This window comes from Protomyctophum parallelum, assembly GCF_964188405.1.
Source record: "Protomyctophum parallelum genome assembly, chromosome: 15".
Lineage (NCBI taxonomy): Eukaryota > Metazoa > Chordata > Actinopteri > Myctophiformes > Myctophidae > Protomyctophum > Protomyctophum parallelum.
In genome coordinates this window covers 13,171,629-13,185,282 of record NC_139710.1, presented here as the reverse complement: position 1 = coordinate 13,185,282, position 13,654 = coordinate 13,171,629, and the positions used below count along the sequence as shown (strand labels likewise).

General features: G+C 42.6%; 1 protein-coding gene across 1 annotated transcript in view; it reads left to right on the top strand.

Annotated features, from left to right (window-relative positions):
• The window catches only part of ntrk2a (neurotrophic tyrosine kinase, receptor, type 2a), a 119,470-nt gene that overhangs the window by 2,383 nt on the left and 103,433 nt on the right, over positions 1–13,654 (top strand). Inside the window, exons 2-5 of the mRNA XM_083783926.1 lie at positions 399–473; positions 2,961–3,032; positions 3,644–3,712; positions 5,367–5,515. Coding sequence (XP_083640052.1) covers positions 399–473; positions 2,961–3,032; positions 3,644–3,712; positions 5,367–5,515 — 365 coding nt within the window. The remainder of the gene's footprint in view (positions 1–398; positions 474–2,960; positions 3,033–3,643; positions 3,713–5,366; positions 5,516–13,654) is intronic.

The following is a 13,654-nucleotide window of genomic DNA, read 5'->3' as shown; positions in this document are numbered from 1 at the left end:
CTGGGGTAAATGTACTGGTCTAGACAGGACATCAGCTGCGGTTATAGAGGGCGGGAAGGGCATCAGAGCAGTGTGGTTCTATCTTTTATCATTCTTAACCTCATGCCTCTATAACTATGGTCTACAGACTCTGTGTTTGTATTTGGAATGAAATCACCCATGCATTTATTTGATAGAAAATATAGCGACTGGCATGGGTGTCAGAACTGCACGAAGAAGAATGTTTTGTTTTTAAATGGTTTCATACAAACTAGGCTACGCATGTGGATATACGATATCTAAAAGTAGCCCTGAAAGTGTTTCTGACTCTGTTGTGCATTGAGAAAGACCATTGCTGTGTATTGTTTCCCTCTTTTTAACAAATGAGACGTCTAATATTTGATTGTATGTTGTGACAGCTACATCGCCAACCAGAGCACCTTCTCATCTATTAATGACAAAGACCTGCACTTCTACAGGAATCTCAGGAACCTGTGAGTTTACTGATGTTATAGTTCACATGGATACTAGAACACTCGCCTCAAAACACAGTCACCCCGGGCGTACAGCCAGCGGAACTGCTCAGCCTGGTATTCCTAAACATAACCTATAAGTAAACTATATGCTAAGTATGCTTAAACGGTTAAATCTAACCCTAACCCTAAACTTAACCCCAGTAAAACTATGTGAAACCCTAAACCTATTTCTAACCTTATTCTCAGTAAAACAAACACAAGAACCGCCCCATCGAGCGGTCGGTGGACAAAATGAGGGCAAACGTGTTTTAAGGCGAGTATTCCGGTTACCAGTTCATCTACTGTCTGTGGGACATGGCATGTGGGAAACAGCTTTAGTCATTTTAACTGGTTTTATTTGGGAACCAATGACCAATAGTATTTGATATGACACTGTGTGGCATCTTGTAACTGGTTACTGGTAGTGTTGACCACACTGAGTGATTAATCCCCATCACTGTTGAAAGAGATATTCTACATATCCAGTATATCTCAGTATAGTTGCCTGTACAGTAGGCTATATCCCCACAGCTTACAGACATTGATAAATGTGCAGCATTCTAGCACAGGCTGGAAGCAGTTTTACTGAATCATATAAATTACAGTATAATTATCTTGCTCCTTACAGCTCACTAAATAAGGCACATTGATTTATTTTAAACTGAATCCTATGCTTCAGGTAATATTGGCTATTGCCATTGCTTTAAAATGATGCTGTTTTCCAGAGTGATTCTTTTTTTAACTTCCTGTGTTTTACTGTGCTGTTTATTTATCCTAACCAAATTCTCTGAAAAGCAGAGTCCACCGAGCAGCAATGTACCATGGCATATTGTTTTGTATAAAATAATGTAAATGAGGTTTTCTTTAACACTTAAGCCCTACTTCTTTTATGACAAATAGTGGAAAAAGCCGATCTACAAGCTCGTGCGCAGCATGTAAATTATTTAATTCAGTCAGACCATAGAAAAGATAAAACTCCCCATCGTTGATAAAAAAAAGCGGAGGCATATATTTCACCCACATCCCCCAGCAAATCCAACCCTGAGTTTGGCCATAATGTAGGGGGAACAAGTACTGTTGTATCCTCACTCTTGCTCATTGTATCCGGTGGTGCACAAGGTACTCAACCCCACCCCAGTAGGCCTACTTGAGTCAAAGTATAGCTCTTACTCTACAAGTGAAAGTTGCCCTGTCAAATTTGTACTGGATAAATTGCTTTAAAAAATATTTAGGCATTCAAAAGTACATGCTTTTTTGACATTGGACATGGTTATTCATTCATAAAGTGCCTTCCTATAGAAGAAATGTAGTGGTGGGAAAGTATTTATTCAACATACTCAAAAGATGTACACCATTACTGTCCACCACTGGTGGACATGCAGGCTTAATATTTATGTAAATATGATAAATATGATCAGATACAGAAAAAATATTAAACTGACTTCACAGCAGGTAGCGATGCAGTCATGTAGAGCCTTACAAAATGACAAAGCAAAATACTGTGTCAATGTAACTCTGATGTGTTACGAAGGCATTCACGTTATCTAGTTTACCTGACAGGTCACAATTGTTGAGCCTTAATAGTCGTGGACCACATCCATGTCATGGACTCTATATGGTTATCTACTAAATCACCATGGTTCTGACTGACACGTCCACATCTGACATCATGGACTCCATATTTGGACATGAATAAACGTGACATCACGAGATGACACAAGCACCTTAGCTAACGGTATAAAAGACGAACACTAATACGTTAGGCACATTTTAAAACTGTTGTTGCTTGTACTTATGTATTTATATTTGTATGTAAAAGATTGTTTTAGGTAGATGTATAGTTGTAAAAGATTGTTTTAGGTAGATGTTTAGCTGTATAGAAAGGCCTAACCAGGGACTGGAGTTGCAAATTAGCCTTGGCTACAAACCCTATGTACAATGCAACGGTTTCATGTTTTTACAACTTGATACACCTGTTAAATAAACGTATAAATAAATAAAATAGAAATAAATAACACCAAAAGAGGTTATGAGCCAAATATCCACTTTGAACTATACTCTTTTATGTTACTGAAAAATGTTCTGAGGGCATCTTTGTGCCCTATGCCATTTGATCAAATGTCGTCATGTCGACAACATGCTGTATGCTGATAGACTTCTTCTGATCTTGTGATTTCTGAACTTACTGTATTTGGACATCAAGCCTCTGCTGGGTTTTATCAGTTCATATCTCAGTTTATTTGTCCTCTTGTAGAACAATCATCTACACTGCAGATGATATTTAAGCCGATATATCCATATCCATCTGCCTACTCAAACTCTGACTGCACTTTCAGTCTGAACGGAGCCTGCATGACAGGTCTGCAGTCGATAACCAACGTCATGGCTGCTGCTGTTGTTAATTAGTTTTTATTTTGTTGTTGAGGATGATGTTGTTCTTTTTGCTGTTGTTATTTCTTGTGTCAGAACGGTGACAAACAGCAGGCTAACGTATGTGTCCAGACAGGCATTTCAGAACAACCTCAAACTACAGTACCTGTGAGTAAAGATGATATATATTGTCTTAATGATTCATTCCTTTGTGATTTCATGGCGTCCCTATTGATGCCCTTTTGGGGAACATTTCCTTAATTCAACGGAGGATGGCACAGGGAAGAAATTATGCATTGTTTGAATTATTAAATAATCATATTTATAAATGTATTTATGGTAAGATGTATTGTTTGAATTACTTGACATTTAATATTAGCCCTCTGAGCAGGTGGTAACTCAAAAAGACAGACCAATCAATGAGAAAGAAAAAAAGAAAAAAAACCTGTGCTAGATGAATGTTTCCTGGTAGGAAAGGAAGCCCAGTTCAGCCTCTTCTCTGGATAGGATTTGTTATTGATTGTGGAACCTCAATACATTGCCAGCATAATTTAACTTTGACAGCACTGCGCTGTTTAAACAGCAGAGCGATAAAACACTGCTTTTTCAGAACTGTACCACGGCACCACTTAAGGTTAATTTCCCTAATCCTTAGAGCAGGAAACCTTTAACGAGAAAAAGATACAGGCTTATTGGTTCACCAGCAGTATTTTGAGTGAGAATTGAGTATACTTCAAATGCAATGTAATTCAGTAATGTTCATGTCTTTTTATTTGCAGGAATTTGAAAGATAACAACCTGTCATCACTGTCGTGGAGAATATTCAGACATCTCAATATATCATATATGTGAGTTTCATGTGTGAGAATTTCCCTCTCCATCACTGTATCTCCCAGTGTACAGTACGTATATCTGTCAGGCTACACAGTTACATCTGGAGTGTTGATTTATCCATTTGTAAGTCAGAGATTGTAACCAAATGGACCCGTAGCATTTGTACACTCTCAGACCTGTCTACCTACCTGATTCTCTGCCTGCCTGTCTGCCTGTCTGCCTGTCTGCCTACCTGTCTGTCTGTCTGTCTGCCTACATGTCTGTCTGCCTGTCTGTCTGTCTGTCTGTCTGTCTGTCTGTCTGTCTGTCTGTCTGTCTGTCTGTCTGTCTGTCCTCCTTTCTAAAAAGTCATCAAGAGTGATAACTGTAATGATAATAACTATAAATATAATAATAACGGAAGTGGATAGTCCACACTACAACTATATGGACAACAGTGGCAAATGATGTCATTGGGATCACTTTCGAGGCGATTTGACAAACATCTGCAGCCAATCAAATTGCATCCTCCATATTTACAGGGCTATGTACAACACATCCTTCACGTTTCAACAGGGCAGACGTCACTGCTGAGTGACTCCTCTCCTTTCTGAAGAATGTTTTGAACCTAGCCCTGGAACATGACTGCCATGATGATTATCATGACAGTCATGCAGAAACTTTGCCCTGTTTTTTGCGCTCGCTGCAAGATTTCCGTATATATAAACATTCAGATTTCAAATATAAAGTACTCACAAAGTGTCCCACGGGTGTTAGTTAGTAGCAGCGCCAGCGATTAGAATTGCTGCGTCCTGCGTTGTTTAATAAAAAGCATTTTTGTCCGAGCTCCCCGGCTACCTTTTTCAAACGGGGTTCGTTTGGGAAATCCACAGTTGCACACCGGGAGCGCACTCGCCTATTAGTCTGTATTGGCAGGGCGGTCAGCGTACCTATATCGAACACACCGAGTGCCACCCTCCTACCGACCGATAGGGGCGCGTAGTTGAAAGCCAATGGCAAAATAACACCTCGGATAAAAATGCTTTTTATTAAACAACGCGGGATGCAGAAATTCTAATCGCTGGAGCTGCAACTAACTAACACCCGTGGGACAAATTGTGAGTACTTTATATTTGAAATTTGAATGTTTATATATACGGAAATCTTGTAAATGCAGCGAGCGCAAAAAACAGGGTGAAGTTTCTTCATGACTCTCGTATGAATACGAGAGTCATGAACCATGGCTATTTTGAACCCAAAGTCTTCTGGTTTTCTCTTTCTTTTGCAGCACAATGTACAGCAGTAGGTATTGGTAATCAATATCCATTCTGGGGCTCCAACACAGCTGGAACGTGTGCTGTGTGCTGGCACCACTGTTTACAGGAACGTTAAGCCTGACTTATACTCACTTGTGCATCATGTCAAGCACCGAAAATAACCAGTCTACAAGCTCACCAATGCATCACACCACAACGCATTGTGAGCTTGTAGATCTGCTATTTTTGGTGTGTGGCACCGGCATGCAACGTATAATTCAGGCTTTATTGCTCAACAGTGTGGATGTTCACAACATTATTGTTATAGTTGGTGTGGATGGCCCTTCAATGTCCTTTGTCCATTGTCTGAACCCTTGCTGTGTGTGTGTGTGTGTGTGTGTGTGTGTGTGTGTGTGCGTGCGTGCGTGCGTAGGATCCTGTCAGGGAATCCTCTGCACTGTTCCTGTGAGAATATGTGGATCAAGCTGTGGTTGGGGGAGGAGGCAGACACACAGGAGCTCCGCTGCATTGAGGAGGGAGGAGGACGCAAGCTGCTGTCCAGACTCACACTGCCTAACTGTGGTGAGTGCACGCACGCACGCACGCACGCACGCACGCACGCACGCACGCACGCAAACAAACCAAAACGTGTGAAGATGTGAAAACCCATTGTTTGTTACAAATGTGTGACAATCTGCGTTGCTCAGCTGATATCAAGAGTAAGCCAGTCTGACTTACTTATGACTTTACTTTACTTAACCACTTAAATCCCAGCATCTGTATTGTGGGGAAAGCTTTCGCATGAAAATAGCCGATGGACAAGCTCACAACGCGTTGCAACAAGCTCACAACGCGTTGCAACAAGCTCACAACGCGTTGCAACAAGCTCACAACGCGTTGCAACAAGCTCACAACGCGTTGCAACATTCTCACAACGCGTTGCGTTGCAACTTGAGCTCACAACGCGTTGCGTTGCAACTTGAGATTGCGGTCACACCGAACTTTAATTCTGCCAATAACGCTCCGTTCCCATTGAAAATAATATAATAAGTAAGTAGGTCGGGAGTGGCTTATTGTTGGTAACACGCGGGAGTCTATCCCCATTGCAATGCACTAGACCCGTGGGAGATGGATCCTGAGGTGGAGTGCCACACCTACCATCAGCTCCCAATACTTACTGCACAACTTGCCGCACCCCATTGGTGCTGCCCGGGATCAAACCCATGACCTTGTGGTCTAAAGGCTAGTGACTGAGCTACCCAGACTCACTTTTCAACACCATTGAAAGAAAAGCATTGGCAGAATCCGGCCCCATGCTGAATCTTTTCCTGAACATAATTATTTCCCAACCACAAAAATTGCCATTGTCTCTCTCATGTGGACCAGGCTAATGGTCCTCACAATGTCTAAATCCTATTATACTTGTGAGGATATTTGGTTCTCACGTATCCAGTTCACTATCAAGGACCACACCACCAAGTGGTGATGGCCTGCGACGGGCCATCGGCGGCGTCTGGGATTTGAGCCGAGGTGGGGAAGCTTCGGGGATCCGGCATGCTCCCGAGGCACGTCAGACCCCCCTACGCTAATCCACGCCTTTGTTTTTTCTCGGCTTGACTACTGCAATGCGCTCTTTTCAGGACTGCCTAAGAAAACAACTGACAGACTACAACTTGTCCAAAATGCAGCAGCTAGAGTTGTAACTAGAACTAAGATGAGAGAACATATTACTCCAGTTTTGCCATCACTGCACTTTTATAATTCTTTGACTTGTCTATAAAGCTCTCAATGGTCTCGCACCTTCCTACCAACATGACTGCCTGCCTAAATATGTCCCAAACCGGCCCCTAAGGTCTTCCACTGCTGGCCTGCTCGCTTTGCCTAAAAAAATGGCAACTAAAAAATACGGGGAAGCAGCTTTTTGCTTCTACGGGCCGTCGGCATGGAACAAGCTCCCACTGTACCTTCGTCAGGCAGCCTCTGTAGACATTTTTAAAGCTCAGCTCAAGACCCACCTCTACAACATTGCTTTTAAGTGATCTTTTATTTTTTGTTATTCACGTCCTCACTGTATTGTTTTACTGCTTGTTTTTTAATGTCGTTGCCTTATTTTATCTGTTCTTATCTTCTCTTTGTACCACTGCCTTCTCCTGATTTGACACTGCGTTATTGTTCTATTGTTTTAACTGCATGCCTGTTTTAATGCTGTTTTGTTTTGCTTTTGTTTTTATTATCTTTTCTGCTCTGTAAAGCACTTTGAGCTACATTTATGTATGAAAGGTGCTATATAAATAAAGTTTATTATTATTATTATTATTAGGGATCTGTTAGGAGATGTTAGAGGGAGTAGGGTGAGAATTAGGGTGGGGGGGGTGGGACGACGAAAGCGAGAACGGGGGGAGAACCGGGGGTTGGATGGGCTTTGTATACACAGGTGGAGGTGACCCGATTGGAGGTGGCTTGATAGGAGGTGGAGGTAGCTGCGTTGGAGGTGTGGTCCTGCTCCTGAACTTTGAGCACCATTAATAAGACCATACACATGCACACCCACACCGACTAACGCACCGACACACACACACACCCACCCACACACATTCAAACAAACGCATACTATATGCACACAAACACATGTGTAGACACACACGCACCGACACACGCACCGACACACGCACCGACACACCACATTCAAACAAACACATACTATAATATACAGACAAACACTTTAATGCAGAGTTGCAGACACAGACGTAAACAATCTTCCAGTCATACTTATCTTAATTTACTTAGTGTATGTGAAGACACACACACGTCACACACACGTCGCACGCATGCACGCACGCATGCACGCATGCACGCACGCACGCACGCACGCACGCACGCACGCACGCACGCACGCACGCACGCACGCAAGCACACACACACACACACACACACACACACACACACACACACACACACACACACACACACACACACACACACACACACAATGTCGGAATGGTGTTGGCATTCATAAGATGTATTGCATACCATACTGCACAGTATTTCAGCACCTGGAGGAAGACTCTAAAACTAATAGCTTCCTGCACAAAGGTTACCGTATACCAAATATTATTGTGTGTGTGTGTGTGTGTGTGTGTGTGTGTGTGTGTGTGTGTGTGTGTGTGTGTGTGTGTGTGTGTGTGTGTGTGTGTGCGTGCTGTACATGCAGTACTGTACCAGGGGATGGTGAACCTTTCTACAAGGAAGTGATGTAGTGTGGGTTGATGTGCGTGTCTGTTCCATCCATCATTTTGTTCTCTATTCCACTAAAGGTTCACTCGCTGCAAATGGGCTGACATTGTCTCTGTCTGTCCTATAGGGACGTTCCCTTATGATGTATAGATCAGTTACCATGCACAGGATTGTGCGTGCGTGCGTGTGTGTGTGTTTGTGTGTGTTTGTGTGTGTGAGAGAGAGAGAGAGAGAGAGAGAGAGAGAGAGGGTTATAGAGAGGGCGATAGAGAGAGATGGAAAGGGAACCTAAGCAAGAGAATAAACTGGAGAGCTATTAGTGTGTGTGTGTGTGTGTGTGTGTGTGTGTGTGTGTGTGTGTGTGTGTGTGTGTGTGTGTGTGTGTGTGTGTGTGTGTGTGTGTGTGTGCGTGTGTGTGTGTGTGTGTGCGTGTGTGTGCGTGCGTGCGGGTGTGTGGGTATTGGTTATGTCATGGTATGGAGCAGTTACGGTCATTGGAGATATTAGCTCATACTTTAACTGGAGAAAGGTCGCAGTAAAGGAGATTGCAGTGGCAGAGAGATAAACATGTCTTGAGATGGCTGTGTACAGTAATTACACACAGCAATGATATCACTGAGTCTAGTTTTTTAAAGATGCGGAGAGTTGGATTCTCACGAAATGTTTTACAATATAATGAAAAGCTATAGCGACCATCTGCACAATGCTTTAGCCCCTCGTGAGCCTCTTTCAGACTGCACAGTTTCTCGTTTTCCCTGCAGCATCACTTAGCAGTGGACCGGAAATTAATTCTTCAGATTTTGTGGGAAATCTTACCAAAGTTTACTCCAGTTGTCTCAAATGGAAGTGAGCCGCTAGGATTGCTTGCATTGAAAAGCAATTAAGCATCAATCTGACAGTAATATTAATGAGAAATAATTTGGTAAGGTAATGTTCAATATATAAATATATGAATATATGATGGAGAATATATTCTCTAAGGTGTTGTCTATGTCTTCACAAAATAGACTAAAATAGTCTAAAGAATCTAATATTTCTTAATCTTAATATTAAAACATTGTATTTGAAGTGTATAGGTATCATGTATATGTTCACAAAATTCTTCACAATGCTTCTTTCCAGAGCTAAGCTTGAGAGCAACCCAAACAATGAAGTAATTCAGTCCCGTCCCACGGAAATTGTGTTCAGCCAAGCGATCTCTTAAGCTTGTACATAAAAGTCAAGATTTATGTCTGATTGCATTTATAAACACTCACTAAAGACAGCATAATGATATATATAGCAATATGTTATACTCTTATACTGTAGTCCAATCAGTCTTAATGTCAACAAAGGGGTCATCTCCACAGAATGCCAGACAATGGAATGGTAGATATTTGTTGGTATTTGGTGGTTGAAATCTTGATACATTTACAAACATATAGCCGTGACAGTATAGGTGAAAGCTCAATATGACTTTTGAGTGCAGTTTAGTTTAGTACAAGGGCAAAACATTTCACCTCCACTAAAACAGAGCAGCAAAAAAGCTAACTTTGCATCCACTAGTAGCAAGATATTCTAGAAAATTAGATAAGCTTAAACATCCTTAATATAAATATGGTCACAAATAGCGCAGGGCATGCATGGCACAGAGGACGCTAATGGCTAAGTTTCCTAGGAGGAAGCTAACAGTGTCATTGATAACTCCTATTGATCTGTCCTCTCTGCATCCCCTCCATTAGCAGCAGTTATTTTTGGCATTTCCACGGTTACAGCATTTCCCTAGAGGTGTGCAGGGGACCCCCTGGCAGAGTGACATACGAGCAGGGCACGGGGAGAGGCGTGCCAAATGTTGCCCCAGGGCTAACACTGATAGACTACGGAGTGCTCAATCTGGCCAAACCGCTGGCCTTTGGCTGCCTGTTGTTTTGTCTCTTGGTTTGCTTTCTGTTGACTTCCTCTCTCCCTGTCTTTCTGTGTCTTTATCCAAATGTTTTTTAACAACCCTTTGGTAGTCTCCTTCTCTGTTTCCTTGGCCATTTATCTCTCTGTTTTTGATCTGTCTCCCCCAGTTTGTCTCTCCCTCCCTCATCTCTGAGTGACATACGAGAAGGGCACAAAAGAGGGGAAGTGTCAAGCCGGTGGCCCAAGGCTAACGCTGATCTCTCTGGCCACCCATCTCTCTCTCTCTCTCTCTCTCTCTCTCTCTCTCTCTCTCTCTCTCTCTTGCGCTTTCTCTCTCTCTCTCTCTCTCTCTCTCTCTCTCTCTCTCTCTCTCTCTCTCTCTCTCTCTCTCTCTCTCTCTGTGTTTCTCATCTCTGTATCTTTGGTCCTTACTACAGTTCCCTCATGCAGTATAGGCTGCAGTATATAATATAGGCATATCTCGCTGCCTAACTATGGCAAATTGTGCAATACAAAAATGAGTAATTTGTGTCATTCAGCACCAGGGCTGGCGTGAATGCTTTTGCAAGTGATACACTGAGTATTTACACTCAATTGTTTGGTTAACAGCCTGGATATGGGAAACCTCTTGCACTAAATGTTTTTAACTTTTTGTAGAATTTTCTGCCTGATTGTTTTGGCTGACTGAATTGGCTGAATCAAAATGAACTGGAAGCAGAAATAATGAGTATGGGGGCTTGTTTTCCATGTGATGTAGCAATGTCCCTTCAGGGCTATAGTGCTAGACAGACTTAGGCCTTGTCCACACGTATCCGGGTAAACGGATAAACGTAGGTTTTTATATGCGTTTTGGGGGGGTCGCCCACACGCAAACGCGTTTTTGGTCCATATAAACGCATCTTTTGGAAAACTCCTGCCACAGTGTATTTCTTTAAAACTCTGCCTGTGTGTTCCCTGTGTGGACAATGTAAACGGAGTTTTGCATGGGTCTTGCCATTGGTCATATGGACAGAGAGATTTAAAAAAACGTGTCGTATGGACAGAGAGATTTAAAAAAACGAAAATGAAAACGAAAACGCTACGTTTATGTAGGTGTGGATGAAGCCTTAGAGCACCAGACCCCACATCACAGTGCTGTGTGTGTGTGTGTGTGTGTGTGTGTGTGTGTCTGTCCTTTCTAACCCTCTTTCTGCCTGTTTCCCTCCCCTGTTTGTTCTTGTACAGTACTTACTCCAACTGTGTTGGTGTGTATAGCTACTGTATGCCTTCGTACAATGTCTCTGCACAGTGTATTAGTACAGTGTATACTCTTTAAATCATATGAGACATGGACGGATGCTCTCTCTCTGACAGTCATCTGTCACAGAGATGGCAGATGACTGTCTCTTAATTATGTCAGGGAAAGGTCAGATGGCTCCCTCTCTGTGGGCTGGAGGTGGTGTTCTCGCACGCACGCACGCACGCACGCACGCACGCACGCACGCACGCACGCACACACGCACGCACGCACACACACACACACACACACACACACACACACACACACACTTGATCTTGCCAGAAATCTTTTTGTACATCTCTACCAGACGAAGTGTATCGACAGCCTCTCTGCTTTCACTTAGCTTGAGCAACAGAGTAATATCCAGAGCCATAGAGGGGGACCCAGCCTGGCTTTATTCCATCTCTCTCTCCCGTATGTGTCTTTTCCTTCTCCAGGCCAGAGAATCACCTTTCTATCTCTCTTCCCTCCCTGCTGCTATGTCTGCCTCTTATCAGAAATCACTGTATCTGTTGTGTTGTGAAGGCCAGAGAGCTACGGTGAACGTGAACAACACTGCTTTAAACATCAATATCTATCACCGAGTTCCCTCTTGCTCATACCGGTACTACCGGTAGCACCTATATTAAGCTCTGCTGGACAACACTGTGGAACATTGTGGTACTCCACTGGTAACATTATGAACGAGTGAACTAAGAAATATTACAGGAGAGGGGGTGGTATAACGTCATCAATGCATGCCTGCGATGCTGCAGGAACGAGCCCGCATTGCGAGTTCCGAAAGCAACTCAGAAGTGCATTAATGACGTTAAACCACCCCCTCTCGTGTAATATTGCAATTATACAACAGTTACCCTTAAGACTAAGAAAATCACTGAAAAAACATTTTTTTAATGACAGATGTAGTCACTACGGCCATAAATGTCCCAAGAAACTAGCTAGCCTAGCCACCGAGTTTGCTGCGCTCTGGGAGAACAGAGCAGCTGAATTATTTGTTTTGATTAGGTGTGGAGTGGTGCTCGTTTGAACCATGGCTATAAAGGCTGTTTCAACCAGATTGCTTCCTCGAAACGACCTGTTGTATAATGAGAGTTAATTCATGCACAGTCAAATGTGTTAAATGAACACCGAAATTGTTACTGTCTGTGCCCATGTTGAATTCAAGTGAAAAGTAGTTTTGTGTTGAGTCATATAATGCAGTACATGAAAATGTACTACTGTATACTTAATGGATATCGTCCTGCATTCACCAGCACCAGAAGAATAACCATTATGGCTTGAGGAATCGCCATTACCCCATTGAACTCAATAGATACGACTTTTCTTTCTATTACCATAGTACTTTGAATGGTGTCCACATTCCTGACATTGAGCAGTTACTGTATGAAGGCTCTTGAATGTGTGCTGGTATTGTTATGATGGTGATATCTAGGCATAGATAGCACTGTTAAGGTCATTATCACACCAAATAAACCATGTATCATGATTATTTCACATCAAACTTAGATTTTGGTGGTGCCTCCATTCTTACGGGTTGATGATTTTATTCGCACCCCAAAAAATTGACCTTGTGTCGAAAAATAATTACATTGCTTCATTGCCTTGTTATAATTGAATGTCATCATATATAACACAAACAGCAGATTGTGAATTAATCGCACAAAATTAATACTCCCGGTGTGTGCGGACCTTAACGTGGCCTTCTCCTGTAGCTAATACAACAATCGTTATGTGTTAACGTAAGTTAATGTTGTTCTTCTAATTATCCCTGTAATTGAATGGTTCACATCAGCTATTTCTGTTAATCAATTGCCTGCACAAATGTAATTGCCTTATCGGTGCATGGTTCATCTTCAAGAACATGGATTCCGCTTGCAAACCTGTTGTCTGAACAACAGTTTCACACTACCGACATGATCAACTCAGCGTTTATCTCATTTTGGATTCATGCTCAAGACCCACATCACATTCACAGTGTTTTCATATTCTAGTTTTGTCACGGATGGCTTGGCCTTATGTATATGTATGTGTGCGTGTGCATGCTCGCATGCGCGCGTGCGTGTGTGTATGTGTGATTGTGTGTGTGTGTGTGCGCGCGCACGTGTGTAATGTGATCTGCAGGCAGCTGCAGTGAGTGTAGAGAGCTGATTTACTGAGAGCCTGTTAAGATATGTGGTTGTGATAGGCAGCCGGTCTGCCACCACTAAAATGACTGGTTTTTACTACATCTTGGTGATTGAGTGGGTTGCCGTAGTGATAAGTGGGTTGCCCTGGTGATAAGCATCCCCACGACGGACAGAGGGGGAGAGAGGGAGACACGGTTT